At 51.3% G+C, this 21,861-nt stretch overlaps 1 protein-coding gene across 1 annotated transcript in view; it reads right to left on the bottom strand.

Moving 5' to 3' along the window:
- The window catches only part of Rnf212 (ring finger protein 212), a 44,181-nt gene that overhangs the window by 16,087 nt on the left and 6,233 nt on the right, over window positions 1-21,861 (bottom strand). The window contains exons 2-9 of the mRNA XM_076865120.2: window positions 15,961-16,022; window positions 15,148-15,222; window positions 10,709-10,765; window positions 8,467-8,525; window positions 7,191-7,243; window positions 7,048-7,099; window positions 5,768-5,813; window positions 1,727-1,790 (exon numbers count right to left, since the gene is read on the bottom strand). Of these exons, the coding sequence (XP_076721235.1) occupies window positions 1,727-1,790; window positions 5,768-5,813; window positions 7,048-7,099; window positions 7,191-7,243; window positions 8,467-8,525; window positions 10,709-10,765; window positions 15,148-15,222; window positions 15,961-16,022 (468 nt within the window). The remainder of the gene's footprint in view (window positions 1-1,726; window positions 1,791-5,767; window positions 5,814-7,047; window positions 7,100-7,190; window positions 7,244-8,466; window positions 8,526-10,708; window positions 10,766-15,147; window positions 15,223-15,960; window positions 16,023-21,861) is intronic.

Here is a 21,861-nt window from a genome sequence, read left to right on the forward strand (position 1 = left end):
ACACATCTGATAAAGGAGTGTTACCTGAAACATACACAGAATTCCTCAATAGAAAACAAACAGCCCCATCAAAAAGTGGCCAAAGACCTGACACATGTCAACAAAGTTGTCCAGACGGTAAACGTCAATGAGAAGATGCTCACTGTGCATCACCAGGAAACGCCAACCGCCATGGCAGGACTCCAGGAATCACCTATCAAGCGCGGAGGCCAGCTCATGCTGCAGAGCGGCACTGCTGGTGGAGGGCACCGTGGGCAACCTGCAGCATGGCAGTTTCTTTCAGAACCAGCGTGCTCTCCAGCAAGGCCCAGCAGCAGCCATCCTACTTGGTGTCGACCACACGAGTTGAACACTGGCAGCACATTACTGCGGCAGTATACATAGTGCCTCGACTGGGAAGCAGCTGGGATGGCTGCAGGGTATCCCCACGGGCAAATACGATGCAAGCCTAGAAAGAAAAGAGCATCGAGCCTCGGAAGGAGAGGCGCAGCACTCAAGAGCACAGACTAAGCCAAGAGGACAAACTGAAAGGCCACACTCAACTCCACCTGCAGGCCGCACTGTACAAGGCAAAACTGGGGACAGTAAAAAGACCAGGAGAGACGAGGGGCAGCAGGGCACAGAGGGCTGCTGCCACAGTGGGGACATGCATTCATTACAGCCCTGTCCAGACCAGAGCAGAGAGAGTCCCAACTGGGGGCTCCCATCCAGGCTGGCTCTGCTCTCACAGCACTCTGGTGGCATGCTGTGCACTGCGGCCACAGGCAGACGGCAGCCCTCTACCTTTAGCTCAAAACCACTATAAAAAGTAGTCTTAAAAAAAGCCAACTAGGAGAATGATTTAGTTATGCACTTGACCACCTTATCAAATGAAAAGGGCAACAAATTTGAGTATGCAAAAATGTTAAGTTTCTAAAACCCAAAAGTCAAATACAGAATTGCAAAGCAAATTGGGCAAAAAGGTCAATATCATTCATATCAAGGATTTCATATTCATAACGTTCAAAACATGAAAACAGATAATTCAGAGAAAAAAACGAGAGGTGAATAATACCAAGACACTCAGAACCATCAACACCCAGGGAAATGAACATCAAAATAATGTTTTTCTCTCTCAGGTTGGCACAGAAGCAACAAGGGCATCAGGTATGTCTGAGGGCACCTGGGTGGTGCTCAGCCTGGAGCAGTGGCAGCCAGTGGGGGCAGCCCTCGTATGACTTCTCAGGACATCACCGAGCATCCAGAGGCTTATGTGCTAAGCAGGATCCTGTGAAGACAAGGGTCTGTGCCCCAACATGGCCAGGCCCTGGCAGCACCACACCACGATGAGTCAGCCACTACTGCCCCTGGGAGGCACCGTGAGAAGTAGCATGGTGGGGGAGGCAGCCTGCACAGGAGGCCAGGGACCATGCAGAGCCCACCAGGGCCTGGAGGCTCAGCAGTCCTCACCAGCAAGGAAACGGAGCAGCCACAAAGCCTCCCTGCAAGCAACCTGGCATCAAACTTCCAAGTGAGGCCAATGGGGACAGAGTGCCACAGGACCAGCATCTTCCAAGGCAACCCAAGAGCTTCTCCCACAGGGCTCTGGAGCCACACCCTGCACCTGTGCAGCCTTCTGCTCTCTCTGCCAGGACAGCCCTCACCTGGGGACCTTCTTACGACTCTGCCAACATGGGGCTTTGGAGGAGCGGTTTAGTTGGTGTGTGGATTTGGAACTTTTACTTACCCATGCGTCCATCCTGAGGTGGACTAATCAAAGAGATTCTTGTGGGACCAGCTGCTACTTCAGGCTAAGTATGAAAAAAGAAAACAACTATTAAAATTCCAAATGCCACTTGTGAGGTTTAGAATCTGCTGACGAGGAACCTGTTCCCTGGAGCTCTGCCTCCTCAGTCCTTCCAGGACAGGTTCCTGTCTGACGTGGCTGGGCATTTGCCTCTGGCCCTGGCCCAGGCTGGCAAGGGGTGAGGGATTCCCAGCTTCACTCTCTCTGCCTCACCGGGGCCAGAGGTGGTGAGTGGAAGCAGGACCACACTCCGAGTGGAAGCGTTTCAGGAGAGACAAAGTCAACAAGTTCTGACAATGCTAGGGACTTATCTTGGGAGGAGCCTCCTATGCTGAACCCTGCTCAGTGCCCCCTGTCCCCCTGTAGCAACATGAGCCAAGCACTTCAGCTTCCCTGCTTGACCTTCGAGACTGCCCAGGTCACACAGCTGTGACTGAGACCCTTCATGCTTGGTGTGACCCAGATGCCAGTCCTAGACACCTGGTCTTGGCACATCTTATTACAAGAGCCCAGGCCAGAGACAAAAGGCCAGAAACAATAAGGATGCACATCAGCATCTGAGCAGGCCATGCCCTGGGGCCACCCACCCTCCACACTCCCTCAGTGTGTCCGCCACCCTGGGCACTCGAACCTCTCTGAATCCTTCTGCTTCAACTGTTACCAGGCTGTCTCCCAGACAAGGCTCAAGAGCTGGTCCACAAGTAAGAGCTCTTTCTCGCTAGGTGCAAGATGAGGAAAAACGACTCCCCCACCCTGTCTTAGCTTTTCTCTGTGAAGTTTCAAATTGAACGGCCTGTACGTGCCTGGCTGTGACCTGTGGAGGGCAGAAGGTAAGGCGCAGGAACTAGAGGGGCCGTATGAGTAGCACCTGAGTGCTGCTGGATATGAGCTGTGGCTCTTTGCCTCACTCCCCATCGCATGCCCAGGCCTGCTGGAGATGCCTTGGTACACCGTCACCCACAGGCACCTGGACACTTGGACCCACTGAGTGGCCACAGTTGGGGAGCCCACAGAGAAGGGAAGGACTGGCTGCAGCACTCAAGGATGACTCCCAGTGGAGCAGTGAAAGGAATCCGATTCAAGAGGAGGTGGTGTCAGGGCTTCTTCAGCAAACCATGTTAAAGTCAGCCGGCAGATGGGTGTAGCAGTGGTGGGATGAGGGCGGGCGCTCCTGACAGGTGACAGGGAGTGTCCAGAGCTGCCCCATGAGGCCAGAGCATGTCTGCCATGTCCACAGTATGCAGGCTGCAGCTGCAGTTCAGGGAGAGAAGCTATCATTACCCCATGTTTTGGTCTTGTTGGGCGTGGACGAGGTCACCAACTCCCAGTAAATGGGGAGAAGATGCAGGTGGGAGTAGAGACAGGGTAGGGAACATGCCAGGGGCCATCCAGTGGACAAGTGGACTGCTGAGCAGGCCAGAGGCCAATGACATCCCCATCCGCTGCCCAAGTCAGGGCTCAAGTAGGGTGGCTGGTCCCTCCAGGGCGGGGTCATCCCTGAGCCAGTGGAGAGGTCATGGGGACACAGACAACTCTCTGGTGGCTTGGAAGTACCTGGATCACAGCATCTGTAGGGTAGGGCCAGGGAAGATGGTGCCAGGAGGCCCAGGTGTCTGGGGTGTCTCTGGCAACTGCCATCCTGGTCTGGGGCACTGGCTCTGCTTTCAGCTGCAGCAGTCTCAGCTGTCACTAGAACCCAGCCAGAGCATGTTCCTACTGCCTGTTGGGCAGCCAGGCCAAGGCAGAGTGCAGGACCAGATCCCTCCGAATGGTTCTGGGAACAGAGAGCTGAGAGCCCAGGGAGGGGTCCCACATTGGGGACACCTTCTGGGGAGCAGGTCTTTGAGACGGAGGCCTCTCTATAGGAAGCTAGGCATCCCCAGGAAACATGGGACAACTCAACCCACCCAGAGCACAAACAGGTGGCCCAGCAGGCCAGCATCCCCCCAGCCTGCGTGCCCACCTCAGGACCAGCTTCCCGCAGTGCCCACTTGGCCCTATCAAGCACCTGGGAGTCTTGACTCATGGGTGATCCAGCAGACTGACCTCCCTCCCTGTTCCCAGCGTGCTTGGAGCAGGTCTCTGCTGGGCACTCCTGAGGCCAGAGAGCAGGGGAAGCCCCTCCAGCTGGAGCTTCCCGTCCACGGCCTCAGGGGCTCTCGGCCTCTGCGGTGCTCGGCTCCCCACACCGACTTGCTCTTTGGGCTCCTCCATGTCAGAGTCCTCATTCTACTGCCTCCCCTCACTGATGGGTAGATGAGGCATGTGAGGAGTGTCTGCTTTATATCTTTATATCTTCACGGTCACTACCACTGCTGACTGCACGGGAGGAAGTCCTGTGCTCACTAAGGTGAGGCCTGGATGGAGAAGTCACCTGGCCGCCTCCACTCCTGGAGAGAGGCATGACTGTGCTGAGGGCAGTGAGAAAGACCTGGCTTCAGGCAGCACTTGAGGGCTCTGCAGAGCCTGCTGCAGCAGGGCTCCCAGAAGTACTTTGCCTGTACCCACTACAGGAGAGCACCCACCGCACCCAGAAACCTCCGCACACCCACTCCAGCGCCACGGGGACTTCAAGGGAGAAAAACTGGTCTTAGATGTTTTCCTTGAAACTTTGTATCTTGCTGGCAAGCCATGGCCCACATCTGGTTTGCGTTGACAAAGCCTTTTAGGAATGGCCGTGCCCATTCATTTGCACATGGCCTGCGGCTACTGGGGTACCAGTGGCAGAGCCGAGAAGCTGCAACAGACTGCAAAGCCCTTCACTTTCACCATCTGGTCCTCTCTAGTAAACATCTGTCAACATCTGGCTGGGCACCTGGCTCTGGAGTTCCATTCACTGTGTCTTGGCCCTTCAGCTACCCTGTGACACCTGGTGACATGCTGCTCAATGGAGCCTGTCAGTCTTCAGTGTCCAGCCTGGACTAATTTCCTGGTCTTGAGGAAAACCGGAAGCTGACCCAACAGGAGAAAACCCTTCATTACCCTGTGGGTCTAGGAAGCCTTGGGCATGGGGTCATCTCTGAAGCAGGCACAGATGGAAGCAAGCGTCTAGTCTCTGAGGAGCCAAGGTGTGCTGAAGCAGGTGGGCGGCAGATGCCTAGAGCACATGGGGTGCACCACAGGAAGCAGGCATGGACAAAACTGCAGGAGGTGAGCTGGGCAGAGACGGGCAGCCGTCGCCCACACTAACTGCCAAGGAACTGGGGTCTCTCCTCTCCAGAGCTGCAGGTGGCTCCGCATGCCCTGCTAAGCGAAGGCTCCCCTTACTGGAATCCAGGCTCTTCCATAGCAGGTCCAAGTGACTCCCTTGGAAGTGGCGTGATTTCCCACCAACAAGCCCCCAGGACTGTCACACCCACAGAGTATGTAGGACGGTGCCTGCTGATAAGCAGCACCCCAAAGGGCTCAGGAAGCTGCACATGCTGACAAGCACACATTAGAGTGGCACCCTCCCTGTCCCCAGCCCACGGTGTCCTGCCTTCGACCTTCGACCTGACTGCCCCACCAGCTCTAGTGCCCTCTTCCACCTCCTCTGAACTGCCTAGTGCCTGGCTGACTTGGCTGGCTGCGCAGGAGACCCAGTTCTGCCCGAGGGGCAGTGCCGCCCACCTGGCACCTCCCCTTCGGTTCCTGTCCAACCCGCAGTCGTGTCGGTTTCTCAGTCCTCAGATTTCTGACCTGCTTCCCTTCCAGGCTGACAGGGTTCGCTTTTCTCCAGCAGTGTGAAACAGGTGAAGCCCCAGCCCCTGCAGCCGCCGCCCCCTCGGTGACCACAGGCCTGGCCATTCAGACAAGATGCATTCACAAGTCTTTCAGGACCCAGTTCACTCACCCCGCCTCCCGGGGGCCAGCAAATGGCAACAATCTGATAGAAGTCAGGCTACTGTTCAAAGCATGGCCAATTCACAAGTACCGAGGACAAGGGAAGACAGGATCATGTGGGCTTGGGACAGGAGAGACAAGGTGGCCTGCTGGACTTACTTTTCTCATTGGGGAAGGAGAAAGGTCAACTTCCATCAACTCCACTCTGTTTAACAACAGTGAAATGCATTAGTGGAGCCCAGGACTTATCTATAATTTAAAAGACACCAGTTTAAGCACACTTGCATGTACAGACCCCGTGAGTAGGTCTGACCCTTCCGCCCATGATGCCTCGATCCCACCACCCCTTGCACTCCCTCTGGCTGCCCACTGTCTGTAAAACCAGTGCAGCCTCTCCAGGACACAGGGACCTTGGCAGGTTCTTCTCTGCTCCTGCTCCTGCTGCCCACCTCTTAGCTCTCCCAACTCTTCCTGGACCTGCAGGACTGGTCCACCACCCACTGCCTGGCCCATTTCCCAGCATTTGAGCCCAGTATGTGCTCACCCTTCACCAGGAGAAAGGTGGACAGGAAACATCACTTGGATTTGTTTGGGACTGGCCCTCCCCTAGCCCGGCCATCTGACAGCCAGTGACTCCAGAGCAAAAAAACCAACTCTTTTCTGACAGCCTCAGTGGGAGTCCAGGGGTGAATCCCATTGGTCTGGCCTGGGTAGTAAATTCTCCTAATTTCACTTTGCTCTGGCATGTATTCCGAACACAAGTTCAACTTTCCCACACCATACGCAGAACTCTCTTCCTGGACAGTTCACAGTTCTCCACCTTCCCCAGCTCCAGGGTGCTGGTCCTAGATACCTGCTCTGCATGACTTGCTCGTGGTGACACCTTCCTATGGGACTATGAGGTACCAGCCTGCTGACTCTGCACCCCACATAGACTGATGGATATGCCACAGTGACCACCCCTCAGTCACAGTGTGACCTCCTGGAGCTTGTGCCTGCTTGCTCTAGACCCACCAGCTATAACTCCCACAAGAGACCTGTCTGGACAGTGCCCTGATCCCCATAAAGGCATGGCCATGGGTGCCTCCCTCTGTGCCTTCATTTCTGCCTCCTGGAGCCCAAGGATGGAGGCCCAGGATCTGTAAGTAAAACCTTTGTTCTTGTCTTCTATTGTGATAGTGTACCCTTGGAAGAATGGGGGCTTCCCAGGCTAGGTTTTCCCTAAGACACCAGAGGGAGCACAGTTTGATTCCTGGTGCTAGACGAATGGTCAGGCAGGCATAAATGGAGCATGGATCAGCCAAGTGTCACAAAGGTGTCTGCCAGCGTAAACAAATTCTCCTGGAAGGACCCTGGTCAAGGTCAGAGGATAGTCAGCTCCTTCATTTCCAGGGGGGCCCAGAGTCTGTCTGCTTTCACACCACCCCACAGCCACACACCTGTCAGGGGCTGAGGAGTGAGGTGGCAGCAGCTGGCATCCACGTGGCTTTGCTGGAGGGGTGACAAACGCACTCAGGTTAGTGCGTGTTAGTGTGGTCGGCAGCATGCATTTTCTGACTGCCCCCGGCGTTATGTTACTCACTTGAAATGGAATTCTTTATTGTGCTGAAAGCCGTATGCTGTGACGATCTCATACTGAACAGATGGAGAAAAGGTACTGAAATTTTAAATGACAAAAATGCACCCCTACTAATTCAACCCAGCTAAGAGTGTGAGAAGACTTTGAAACGGCACTTGGTGCTTGCAAAAGGGCTCTGGACAAATCTAACATCTCCCACACACTGCTGGTCTGCCTATCCGGCTGCCCCTATCCTGGAAGCAGGAGGAAATCAAGCTCCAGCCATGCATGTAACAGACTCCTGCTGCTGCAACTGTGTGACGAACAGCCACTGGAAGGTAGGTGCCAATCATGATCATGACAGACGGCAGGAGCCATGAACACACCAGGCTTCAGAGGCTAGTAGAGAAATGTGGGAAAGTTAATGGGTTGCTTTTTCTGGTCCAGCCAAGCCCTGGATTTCTGACAGGCACTGCCTGAGGCCTGACACCTGGCCCTCCAGTTCAGGCCTACTGCATGCTACACTTTCTACCCAGGGAGGCTGTGCATCCCAGGCTGGCCTGTCTGCCCCCTGAGCCTGGCGGATGTACTGGGCATGTGTGTGATGTGCACCCTAGGCTGGCCTGTCTGCCCCCTGAGCCTGGCGGATGTACTGGGCATGTGTGTGATGTGCACCCTAGGCTGGCCTGTCTGCCCCCTGAGCCTGGCGGATGTCCTGAGCATGGGTTTCCACAGACAGAGGAGGTACACCCAGCGCAGACAAGAAGCACCATGGCCTAGGCACCCCACTCAATGTTCTGGACTGCCTGTGCCCACAACAAATTCTGTTTGGGCCGAATGAGCCAGGACAGGCAATTGTGCAACAACAGTGACACAGCTTCTGCTCAAGGGTGGCCTCCCAGGGCCCTCCCAGGCATCTGTGCCCAACTCCTGCCGGACACGTAAGCTCATTCCCTGTGCCACCCTGAAGCAGAGCTCAGGGTACAGGCCTGATTCACAGGAGAACTGCTGAACCCCAGGACTGAAGAATGCACCAGGCACTCCCTGAACTGCTAAGTGAGCAAGCCCCTACCGGCTGCCTCAGGAATCACCGGATGCCTCCAGGGCCCTGCTTTTTTTGTTCCTTTTTATTCTACTTTCTTCTTTTTGTCTCCCTATTTTTCCTCTAGCTTTTGCATGGATTTTTTTTTACCTTGACAGAAGTTTCTAGTAAATGAAATGCTCTTTCCTTGGCTCCCTTTTTCTCGGTCTCAGAGGTCAGAAGCAGCTGGCTGCCCACTGGTCCTAGGGAGGGCCTTACCTTTGCAGCTGCTCCACCTGCAGTGCCGACTTCCTGAGGGACTCTTCCAACTGAGAGATCTAGACACAATGAGAGGACATCTCAGCCAGACGCACCAGCAACAGTGTGAAGAACCCATCTGGCTGCTTCTTAAGTAAGCATGACATCATCCACATTAGCTAGCAAGACTTGGGTCACCAGCACAGCTGAGCCAGGTACAGGCTACAGACTCAGCAAAGCCCTGGACACCACTAGTGCTGAGGGAGTGGGCGGAGACCAGGAGCACCCCCACTGTGGGGTTCCTCCTGGGGACTCAGCCCACATTAGGTGTACCTTCTACACACAGGTTATTAAATGGCTCAGAAAGCAAAATGTCAAGATCTGGACCTGTCACCTGCTAAACTATAGAAAGAGACTTAATGATCAGGTCCCATGGTCATGTCTGTGCAGGTGGCTGACAACACCTGTCCTCTAGGTGTGTAAGAGGATTGAGAAGGTGAGTCCCAAGGTCATGTCTGTGCAGGTGGCTGACAGCACCTGTCCTCTAGGTGTGTAAGAGGACTGAGAAGGTATGTCCCCAGATTATGTCTGTGCAGGTGGCTGACAGCACCTGTCCTCTAGGTGTGTAAGAGGATTGAGAAGGTGAGTCCCAAGGTCATGTCTGTGCAGGTGGCTGACAGCACCTGTCCTCTAGGTGTGTAAGAGGACTGAGAAGGTATGTCCCCTGGTTATGTCTGTGCAGGTGGCTGACAGCACCTGTCCTCTAGGAGTGTAAAAAAACCGAGAAGGTAAGTCCCTTGGTTATGTCTGTGCTGGTGGCTAACAGCACCTGTCCTCTAGGTGTGTAAGAGGACCGAGAAGGTAAGTCCCCTGGTTATGTCTGTGTAGGTGGCTGACAGCACCTGTCCTCTAGGTGTGTAAGAGGACTGAGAAGGTATGTCCCCTGGTTATGTCTGTGCAGGTGGCTGACAGCACCTGTCCTCTAGGAGTGTAAAAAAACCGAGAAGGTAAGTCCCTTGGTTATGTCTGTGCTGGTGGCTAACAGCACCTGTCCTCTAGGTGTGTAAGAGGACCGAGAAGGTAAGTCCCCTGGTTATGTCTGTGTAGGTGGCTGACAGCACCTGTCCTCTAGGTGTGTAAGAGGACTGAGAAGGTATGTCCCCTGGTTATGTCTGTGCAGGTGGCTGACAGCACCTGTGTCCTCTAGGTGTGTAAGAGGACTGAGAAGGTAAGTCCCCTGGTTATGTCTGTGCTGGTGGCTGACAGCACCTGTCCTCTAGGTGTGTAAGAGGATTGAGAAGGTGAGTCCCAAGGTCATGTCTGTGCAGGTGGCTGACAGTACCTGTCCTCTAGGTGTGTAAAAGGACCGAGAAGGTAAGTCCCCTGGTTATGTCTGTGCTGGTGGCTAACAGCACCTGTCCTCTAGGTGTGTAAGAGGATTGAGAAGGTAAGTCCCCTGGTTATGTCTGTGCTGGTGGCCGACAGCACCTGTCCTCTAGGTGTGTAAGAGGACCGAGAAGGTAAGTCCCCTGGTTATGTCTGTGCTGGTGGCTAACAGCACCTGTCCTCTAGGTGTGTAAGAGGATTGAGAAGGTGAGTCCCAAGGTCATGTCTGTGCAGGTGGCTGACAGTACCTGTCCTCTAGGTGTGTAAAAGGACCGAGAAGGTAAGTCCCCTGGTTATGTCTGTGCTGGTGGCTAACAGCACCTGTCCTCTAGGTGTGTAAGAGGATTGAGAAGGTAAGTCCCCTGGTTATGTCTGTGCTGGTGGCCGACAGCACCTGTCCTCTAGGTGTGTAAGAGGACCGAGAAGGTAAGTCCCCTGGTTATGTCTGTGCAGGTGGCCGACAGCACCTGTCCTCTAGGTGTGTAAGAGGATTGAGAAGGTAAGTCCCCTGGTTATGTCTGTGTAGGTGGCTAACAGCACCTGTCCTCTAGGTGTGTAAGAGGACCGAGAAGGTATGTCCCCTGGTTATGTCTGTGCTGGTGGCTAACAGCACCTGTCCTCTAGGTGTGTAAGAGGATTGAGAAGGTAAGTCCCCTGGTTATGTCTGTGCTGGTGGCTAACAGCACCTGTCCTCTAGGTGTGTAAGAGGACTGAGAAAGTAAGTCCCTTGGTCATGTCTGTGCAGGTGGTGATGATTAGGAGGAGATAGCGACAATATTACGTTGCCTGATAGCTCATCTTCACGGTCCTAGAAAACAAAATGAAATTTTAATCAAACATTAAAGGTGCTCCAGTGGCAACAGGTCATTTGATTTACCTTTGCTCTATAGAAGGCTAACAATCTCTTCCTGTGTTTTTCTTGAAATTCTGAAACCTGAGGAGACAACAAGCTCACTGTAGGTGCTGCTCAGGCTCACCCTACACTTCCCGAGGAAACACACGGCTGCAAAGGACTGCGAGTGTGGGGACCAACACACTCCAACTTGCCCTTCCCCAGCAGACCCCCTTCTTTACCCACAGGCAGGTTCCACTTGGTAGGGAGGGTCCTGCCTGCTGCCCATGGCCAGCTGCTATCCAGAATGGATGCTTGGCACAGATGTCCCTCCATAGGGAAGGCCAGCAGGAGGCCAAATGCAAACACAGATGAGTCTGTTCCCTGCCAAGGGCTGTGTCTCCCTGGTGATGTTCCTGTCGCCCTGATGTGAAAAAGCACAAGACCCACTTACTGGACCTCAGCATGTCGTCACTCTGACAAGGTGACTAGCTGGAGGGCCGGCCTCCTGGCCAACCAGCATAGCCAGAGGACAACCTGAACTTGGTGCGTGGACTGGGGTGGGTGGATAGAAGAGCAGGAGCAGTAGCCCAGGGAGCCTGGTAGGCTGTGAGCACAGGAGCCTGTGGCTGTCTGGACTGGAACCAGCTCCGACTGGAGCCAACACTGCTGCTTCACAGGCTTCCGAGCACCCATGTGGGAGCTGAACAGTGCTCTGTGACACTGAGGAGTGAAGCTGTGACCTGCAAGCAAGGCTTCAGACCACGGGTCACACCCGACACATGCATCCGCCACCATGTGCCCAAATTCTACCACCATTTGGCGCACCTCCCCAGGGACCATGGCTGCCTGGGGGCTGAAGTGGGGTCAAGTCGGCTTCCTATAAATCTCTCATGTCACCAACCTCGACCATCTGCTGGTGACAACAGATACACTGGAGTGCTCTGCATCTCCCATGATCCTTAATTTGGTACAAACAGGTTGCCAACTCTGCTGTGAACAGATATTGCCCTGACACTGCGCCTGCGTCCTAGGAACAAGCTGTGCTGGGAGCCACCTCCAGGTCAGTGGGGTCAGCATCCTCCTCAAAGCCTCTGAGCTTAGGACTCAGGATCTAAGAGAGCCCATGGCTCTAGAAGACCAACTGCAGAAGACGACCAGGTGCTGCCCACCAAGGGTGGTGAGGAATCCTCATGATGCCGCAGGCCATGACCCTGAGGGCCATCCGTGAGCGCGCTGGGAGGTCTCTAGTTCTCTGGTGGAGGTTCCTACCTGTATCAAACTCACTCCTCACAGTCCAGCTCCTGCGGCTTGTCTCATGAAGCCACTCCAACCCTGCAGGGTGGGCCCTGCTCCTCTGGCTGCCCAGGCTCACGGGGCGGGGGGCTCCATGGCAGACACACCTGCCTGACTGTGGAGGGCCTACTGGTGTCACGTCCACACTGGCAAGACTTGACCACAGGGGATTTGCTTTTCCTGTCTTCTCTGCCTCAGACTTGTTCAGGGAAGGCCAAATAGAGCCCTCCAGGTTCTAGTCCTGACTGGGGCCAGGTGGAGCTGGGAAGTCCTGGCAGCAGACTGATGACCACACACAGCTGCCTGTCTCCCATCCATCCATAACAGGTCCTGCGCCTGCACAGGACGGGAGCTTCATGTGATGACCTAAACCACACAGTGCTGTTAGCTTTGGGGAACCCTTAGGGACCAAGTGTGTGGGCTCGGGGCAGCAGGCACTGGGGCAGAGGAATGCTGCTCCTGCTTTGTCATGGCTATTTCCAGGAAAGGACTTGGGGAGGGCAAGGCCTCAGTGGCTGGCCTGCCCTGTGTAAGGCACATGCTGGTGTGGTGACAGGACCACAGGGAAGGCGTCCCTGGGTCCTAGAAAGCTCACTGAAGGGAGGAGACAAGCACTGGCCTCAGAGAGATTGGTGAGCTGTAAAGGGACTGCCCTGTGCTGTGGAGTCCAGGGAGTCTCTAGAGCAGATGGGGCAGACTGGACCCCAGGCATCCAGGCCACCAATCTGTATCCCTCTGAGGCCTCACCCAGGCCTGCAATCTCACATCGTCCCCAGGGTTTCTGTAGTCCTGACCGTGGAAGGATATTGAGCCCCAAAGACTAAAGATGCTAAGAAAGAAACCGAGGGCTGGGCTGTGACTCAGCGGTAGAGCGCTCACCTGGCATGTGCGAGGCCCTGGGTTCAATCCTCAGCACCACATAAAAATAAATAAAAATAAAGATATTGTGTCCAACTACAACTAAAAAATAAATATTAAAAAAAAATAAGAAAGGGGCTGGGGATGTGGCTCAAGTGGTAGCGTGCTCGCCTGGCATGCGTGCGGCCCGGGTTTGATCCTCAGCACCACATACAAACAAAGATGTTGTGTCCGCTGAAAACTGAAAAATAAATAAATAAATATTAAAAAAAAAAAAGAAAGAAACTGAGAGTCTCATTTTGAAGAGAATATGCCTTCTGGGTTGGATGGGACTGGGTCAACCCCAGGGCTGAGGAGGCGCCACACTGGACCAGCCTGCTCAGAGTGCTGCCCAGGGCTCACACACCTTCACAGGACAGCACACAGCCTGGCGAGAGACTGCAGGAGACCGAAGGCCATGAGGCAGAACAGGCCGCAGGAAGAGCAGCATCCCCAGAGGCACCTCAAGGTCCTGGGCACGGGTGCTGGGTGTTTCTGGGTGGAGAGCAGTGGCTGCTGGGTCAACACATGCCCGGGCTGACTGGTTTGCTATCCAGCAAGAGGCACGTGTGCCTGGGGGCTGCAGACCCAGAGCTGGCAAGCCCTCCTCAGACAGAGGCTGCCATGGAGGAGGAGGTTGGGAAGGCAGGGGGCCCAAGGGCCTCTGGAGGGTCCTGACCCAGGTGATCCCTTGATGCTGTCCTGGTGCAGGTCCCAGGACCTCAGCGGTGACGCTCGGTTTGGTCTCCAGCCAGCTTAGCAGTCTAAAGTTGCTGAGGACCCAGAGAGCTTTGTGAGGGTTTACCTGTCAATATTCACCCTATTAGAAATGGAGGCTGACAGAAATCTAGGAATACTGCTTGGAGGCGGTAAGCCCGTTACATCACGTAAATAACCACTGCACCATGGGTCTCTGGAGAACTCCACCCTACGCTTACAAGAAATGTGAGTGCAGAGGTCAGCACAGCCACAGCTCAGCTATGAGTCAGCCACTCAGAGGTGGGGGGAGGTCACCGGGCCAGCCTCTGCCACCCAGGCTGGAGCCGCAGCCTCCGTGGCTGGCCTGAAGCCCATGAGGCACAAGGCAGAGTGGAGCCAGGTGGGCATCCCAGGCAGCTCTGGTCCACTGTCTTCTCTCCTGAGAGGCACTGGCCCCTGTGGAGGCTGCTCGGGGAAGTGCCCAGGAACCATACTGCCTGTGGTCCTGAGTCTGTGAGGACCTTCTATTTCACCAACTCCCATAACTTCTGGCCTGCAGGGACTCAGCCTGAGTGTGGGGCCTGCAGGATGGAGCGGAACAGGTGGGCAGGAGTGTCCTGCTCTAGGTGTCCAGGTCATGCTCACCTTGCATTCTGGGGCCTGTCTACCTGTGACTCAGCTTTTGTGTGTCCCTCCCTGGAGGACATTACTTTGGCACAATTTGAGAGGGGAGTCGCATTGGGACAGCTCTGTCCTGTGGGAAGTTCAGGCATCACTTTGGAATGGGTTCCTGGAGAGGGAGAGGTAGTGTGGAGGCCTGGCTGGCCACAGCCTGAACACAGGGCTAACAGCCAAGGAGGACGCTGCTGGGGTCTACTGAGGCGGTCGCCTGCTCTCCCTTGGCCTCCTGCACTGCTGGAGGCAGTTCCTGTCTGTCCTCCACTCAATCTGGCCCCAGGTGGGGTAGACAATGTCGGTGTGCACCATATCTTTAACAGAATGGGTGCAGGAGGGATGAGCTGGGGCAGAGGATGACCCTCCTTCCTGGATAGTTCCCCTGCAGACAGAAGACTGCAAGCTGTTCAGTGACATCCAGGGCTGGCACAGAGGACAATGACACACATTAGTCCATACTGAGGTAGGAGGGCATGGACTGCAGCACAGTGTGTGTTGGTGGGAGGAGGGTCTGAAATAAACAGGTGGAGGAGCTCCCGGGAGGCACTCCTCAGAGGAGCTAGAGAAGGGGTGTCTGGAAGGGAGGGGCCCTGGAGCCAAATGCCACCAAGACTCAGATGAGGTGGGGACGTGGGTTCTGGGTGAGCATCAGCAAAGGACTGTTTCAAGAAGAAACCTACTGCCTGAACCCAGAGAACCCAGCCCAGGAGCTTCTCAGGACACAACAGAGGTGGGGAGTCTCAATGTGCCACCCAAACACAAACAGCAGCAAAATGGATCAAACACTGTGTCAAAATCTAAAGTTTTGTGCTGGAAAGGCTGCACCTCCAACAAGATGAAAGGCATCACAGATGTAAGTACCTGCTGCCCTACCAGGGACTGGCCCTGTCTCGGAGGTGAGCAGCACCACGGCTCACCTGGGCGGTCTCCTGGGAGTACTTCCTGCAGAGTCCGTCAATGCCCATGAAGAAAGCCTGTATGTCCGAGTCGGTCTGAAAGAGAAAGCAAATGACTGTAGGCTTACTGCTTCTAGAATTAACCACAGATGACCAGCCCTGGCCTCCAGGTGCACAAGGAAGGTGGCTGCCCCTCTAGGACTGTGCAGGGCAGTGGGAAGGACTCAAGTCAGAGCCAACTGGCAACCCCTGAGCCTCAGGGCCACACTCCTTCTATGCCCAGGGAGAATATGCTCCAAGACAAGGGGAAGAAAAGGAGGGGAACGGGGGGTTGTGGCTCAGCAGTAGAGCACTTGCCTAGCATGTGTAAGGCCCTGGGTTTGATCCTCAGCACCACATAAAAATAAATAAATAAAATAAAGATGATATTATGTCCAACAACAACTAAAAACAAGTTAAACTGGTGTCTTCTGTAGACAGGACCAAAGGCATCATTTCAGGCCATCCCCAGCAGGGTTTGGACTCCTTCACCTACAGGACCTCAGGGACAGCCTTCTCCTCTCAGGGAGCCGGCCTGGGCTGGAGCCATCGTTCCCACCCACTTCCACTTCCAGGGGCACAGCACAATCCAACAACCTGCACAAGGCTGATCTGGGCCCAAGAAAGGAAGCTGTGCTGAGGTTTTAGAAACAGGATCCTAACTGAACTCTGATTACCCAGATAGAAAATCCAGTTAAGTTAATAGAACAAATGAAAATTTTAGTACCACACATGACTAAAAATCTCAAAAGTACTACAGTGATTAATACTTGAATTCCACAGATTTCAACTTACATGTTTTGAGAGCAAAACTGTACGACAAGCAACTTTACAAATCAAGCATTCATCCTTTTTACCTATAAAATAAAACAGACTTTATTGCATTACATTGCAGTGTTTCTAAAGACATACAAATGCGGACATGCTAATGCTCCTTTAAGAGACTTGCAGCACCACAAGTCCAGACTCGGATGAGGGTGGCTGTGGAGAGCTAAACACTTTACACAACCATCCCTTTCCTCCTGCTTTGCAAATATGCCAACACAGAGCCCATTAAGAGAGAACACTTAAATTAAATCCACCACAGTCGCTCCTTGCAACTAGATCATACAGTGATGTCCTAATTTAAAATTCCAACTATTTATAATGAAAATGGCTCCTACAACCCACCCAAAAGATGAAATGGGTTTTGTTCTTCCCCACTGAGCCTCCCCACATGACATCACATGAGGCCTCCACCCCATGGAGGGCCACATCCCCACTCACTGGGCACCATCTCACTGCCGTAAGCCAGTCCTAGGGCCTGAGGAGAAAAGGTCACCATGCCTCGCCTGCCCACACCCAGCTCACCCAGCTGCCCAGCTCCAGCTCCAGCTCCAACCCAGCCCTGGTTCACCACCTCCTGTCCATGACACTCACTGTCATTCTGGAAAGTGGGGCTCCAGTAGCTGGCCCTCAGCACTGGCTCTCCATGGAGAGACCCATGCCCAGGTCAGCATGTTGCCTGGTCACACCTTGGACCCCCACAGCACTCAGCATCATTAAGAAGTCAGCCCCTCCCAAGCATGGTGGAAAACCCCACCGGCCACCTCCTCAGACCCTCTGGTTTCAGTTCTCCACTGGTCAGCATGGAGCCTGGGGCTGACAGCCATCACCAGTTCACAAGCGCCTTGCCCTTCTAGGGAGCACACTGCACCCAACTGGACGAGCCCAGCTGGTCAGTGTAGCTGGGAACGGGACACTCCACTGGAAAGGTGGTGTGACAGATCTGCAGACTCCAGTCTCCTGGGTCTGCCACACTGTGCTGCAATCCATCTGCTTTTCTTGTGGTTTTAAACAGCGTCTGTGGGGATGTTCAATGAGGGGCAAAAGCAGACCCCACTTGCAACCCACTGTTTCCCTGCCTTCTACTCTGGACTCACCAGAAGAAACTCCCAGCTCACTGCCTCTTTCCTCTCCATCTTGCAAGTCTGTGTGGTCATCACTCTTCCCCAGTCCCCTGCACTGAAGGGAGCAGGGTGTGCATTAAATGGTCCCTTCCCACAGCCTCAGGAATGGCCTCCTTCCCTCTCTTTTCACACTCAAGGCACCCCCTCCTAAGAACATCCAACTTCGACAGCATGTCCCTCCCCACTTTCTTTCTCTGCAGATTCTGGAGTTAGGAAATTCCTCTTGTGCAACCCCCAAACCAGAAGCTGCTCAATTAAGATTACAGAGCTGTCTCATAAAACCCAAGTGTTCTGGAATGGGAGGAGGGCTGAGGCTCAACAGTGGGAATCATCCACAGCTCAGACAAGTGGTTGACATCTGATACACAGGGCTTCTGAGGCAACTAAAAAGAAGCAGTCCAAGAAGAGGACCCTGATGAGCAATCAGCAGAAGTGCAAATAGCCGGTAGGTGGACAGAAAGAAAATCCAAGCCACTAATGAACTGCGAAAGCCAGCATGACACGTCATGACATGTGACAGGCACCCACATGTCATTACTGGGGATCTAAATGGATACACCTTCTCTGGAGGACAGCTGGCCTACCTTAATGTGTACATACCAAGGCTGGAAATTCCACTAGGATGTATATATTTCAAAGGAAAAAACCAAGTAGGTGAGCAAGTAGTGTGTAGCAACATTTCAGGAGATCTAAATTTCTAGTAGGGAATCAAATAACTCAGGGCACAGTGACTAAAGATCTTTTAAAACCTTAAAAAATTATGATACAGACTTATTTTAAAGGGAAAGATGCCCTAGTAATTAATGAAAGCAAATTACTAAATGGCATACACACATGTATCACTCTTTATTTAAAATTTTGCATCTATAGGAAAAAGTCTGGGAGGAGGTACACCAAGAGCTTAAAGAGGGTTTGTGAGCAGTGGATCGTGGACAGCCACGGCATGGCTCTGCCCAGAACTCCCACCTCTTTTCACCTTTTATTGTGTCCCTGAACTTGTTGTGCCCCCAGCACTGTGTCTATGACCTCAGCCAACTGGAACCTGCTTTAGCCTCAGGCTCTGAGAGCCAGAAGTCCCTGGGAATTTCCCTATGTCCTAGGACCTCTACCAAGCAACTGCTATCAGGGTACTGCGGCCTTAAGAGTTGACACTGAGTCCTGTCTCTGAACCTCCCAATACCACAAAGGCAAGTGTCTTTGTCATTCTAATGTCACCTTAGACCATCAATGATGGATGCCACAAGTCCAGCAGATACATCCAAACACTGATATTTGTCTTCACTGGGAAGTCCAGTTCATTGACACCTCTACTTTCTACCCCCCCACACAACCTTTGGAGGAAGCAGGCAGCTGAGGGTGTGTTTGTGAAGGGTATATCATTTCCCCAGCCCCCAGCTTCCCATCTGCCATGAGGTGGGCCACCTTGTGCTTCCAAGTGCTCCCTGACATGATGTTCTGCTTTACCATAGGCCCAGATACAATGGGAGACAGATGATCATGAACTGAAACCTCTAAAACCATTAGTCAAAATTAACATTTTATCCTTTCAAGTATGTCTGGCATATTGTCACAGCAATGGAAAGCTAACACAGAAAACTGGTACCGAGGCGCCCAGCCAGACCGGAGGAGGAAGATGCACCAGGCGCCCAACCAGACCAGAGGAGGAAGACGCGCCAGGCGCCCAGCCAGACCGGAGGAGGAAGACGCGCCAGGTGCACAGCCAGACCGGAGGAGGAAGTCGGGCCCTCCTCCCAGTGCTAGTCCGGAGGAAGCCCATCAATCCTTAAAACCCATCAAAGGGGGTGTGGCTACCAGCAGTTCTGCGGCTGATCCAGGTACCCGGTTTCCAACTCCCCCACCCTTAGCTGCAATAACTCAAATTATTTCCCACAAGCTTTTGGGGGCTGTAGCTATCAACGCAAAACAACAACTGTACAGGCACCTGGTTTCTACCTCAGAGGCTAGAGTAGGGAAGATACAAGTGGAAGCTCATTTCCTTTCACACTGGCTATACCCACCACCCTGAATACAGAGGCTCAAGCTAGGAATAGACAACTCCACCTACTGGAAGCAAGGAAAACAGTGTTCTGAGAGACTTTTTTTTTTTTTTTTTTTTTGCTCTCTTTCTCTTTTCTTCTCTCTCTTCCACAACTTCAGCATATGTGAAATCAAGAACTGTACATGAACAAACGAATTACCAAAGTAATATAATATAGAGGAATTGCATATACCCCACCTCCCCCCCATTTTTTTCTTTATTTCTATCTTACTTCCCTTTCCCTTCTCTTATTTCTCTTTTCTTCCTTGTTATTTTTTTTTTCTTTTTTTTAATTCGTATTTTCTCTATCCCACTTTCAATCTCCTAACTTTTGCTATCTATACATAGGGTAACTATCTAACTAGATAGGAAGTTGAGTCTATACATTCTTCCATAATTTACCAGTCTAGTGGTTAGAGTTCTCCAAAGGTGCTAAGTTAGTTTAACCTCATACCCTCACTCCTTTCCCTCTAAGTATAACATCCTTCGTCTGAAATTAAGTTTTCTATATGCCACCAGATATGGTATGCCTTTTATGAAACTAAGGAATATATTCTTAAGTAATAATTAAAACCAATATCTATAGACTTAGAATCTAACTATAAATGTATCAATAATGAAAACTTGTGCCTAGATAATGTACTGTTGATATTGGGATCTGTTAACATTGTCTTTCTCCACAAAAGAGGGATTTTGGAGCTATACAAGAACAATACAAATATATAAGGGGAAAAACATTAGCACAACAGTTTCACAAAGCTAGAAAGAATCATGAGCAGTATGAAAAGACAAGGAAAGAAAGGACCACAAACAATACAGGTCAATTCAACATTAGATGAAGTAATATCTGCAGCTGATGGAATGTCAGACAAAGAGTTCAGGATATACATGCTTCAGATGATCTGGAGTCTCAAGGAAGACATTATACATCAAATTCAGACAATGAAAAATCACTTTGACAATGAATTACATAAACAAATCCAAGAAGCAAAAGATCAACTCTATAGGGAGATAGAGAATATAAAAAACAAACAAACAGAAATCCTGGAAATGCAGGAAACAATAAACCAAATTAAAAGCTCAAATGAGAGTATTAGCAGCAGAGTAGAACACTTAGAAGATAGAACTTCAGACAATGAAGACAAAGTTTTTCAACTTGAAAAGAACATAGACAGCTCAGCGAGAATGTTAAGAAACCATGAGCAGAACATCCAAGAATTATGGGATAACATAAAGAGACCAAACCTAAGAGTTATTGGGATACAAGAGGGTACAGAGGTCCAAACCAAGGGAATGAGCAATCTATTCAATGAAATAATACTAGAAAACTTCCCAGACTTAAAGAATGAAAAAGAAATCCAAATACTAGAAGCCTACAGGACACCGAATATACAAAATCATAAGAGATCCACACCAAGACACATAATAATGAAGATGCCCAACATACAGAATAAGGAGAGAATCTTAAAAGCCACAAGAGAGAGGAAGCAGATTACATATAGGGGTAAACCAATCAGGATAATTGTTGATCTTTCAACACAGACTCTGAAAGCTAGAAGATCCTGGAACAACATATTTCAAACGCTGAAAGAAAAAGGGTTCCAACCAAGAATCATGTATCCAGCGAAATTAAGCTTCAGGATTGAAGATGAAATAAAAATCTTCCACGATAAACAAAAGTTAAAAGAATTTGCAGCTAGAAAACCAACTCTTCAAAACATCCTTGGCAAAACATTACAGGAAGAGGAAATGAAAAATAACAATGAAAACCAACAGCAGGAGGTAGTACAGTAAAGGAAAAACTAAGCATAGAGGAAAAACAAATTATGTTAAGTATTGTACATAACCAAATATGGCTTTAAATACAAACCATATCTCAATAGTAACCCTAAATGTTAATGGCTTAAATGCACCAATCAAAAGACATAGGCTAGTAGAATGGATTAAAAAAAAAGATCCAACAATATGCTGCCTACAGGAGACGCATCTGATAGGAAAAGACATACACAGACTGAAGGTGAAAGGTTGGGAAAAATCATATCACTCATACGGACCCCGGAAGCAAGCAGGGGTGTCCATACTTGTATCAAATAAAATAGACTTCAAGCCAAAGCTAATCAAAAGGGATAAACAAGGACACTACATACTGCTCAAGGGAACCATACACCAACAAGACTTGACGATCATTAATATATATGCCCCAAACAATGGTGCAGCTACGTTCATCAAACAAACTCTTCTCAAGTTCAAGAGTCTAATAGACCACAACACAATAATCATGGGAGATTTTAACACACCTCTCTCACCACTGGACAGATCTTCCAAACAAAAGTTGAATAAAGAAACCATAGAGCTCAATAATACAATTAATAACTTAGACTTAATTGATATATACAGAATATACCACCCAACATCAAGCGGATACACTTTCTTCTCAGCAGTACATGGATCCTTCTCAAAAATAGACCATATATATGTCACAGGGCAAATCTTAGCAATTACAAAGGAGTTGAGATACTACCATGCATTTTATCTGATCATAATGGAATGAAATTGGAAATCAATAATAAAATGAGAAAGGAAAAATCCTACATCACATGGAGATTAAACAATATGCTACTGAATGAACAAAGGGTTACAGAAGACATCAAAGAGGAAATTAAAAAATTTTTAGAGGTAAACAAAAACTCAGACACAACATATCGAAAT

The sequence above is a fragment of the Callospermophilus lateralis genome, chromosome 8 (assembly GCF_048772815.1).
Source record: "Callospermophilus lateralis isolate mCalLat2 chromosome 8, mCalLat2.hap1, whole genome shotgun sequence".
Taxonomy (NCBI): domain Eukaryota; kingdom Metazoa; phylum Chordata; class Mammalia; order Rodentia; family Sciuridae; genus Callospermophilus; species Callospermophilus lateralis.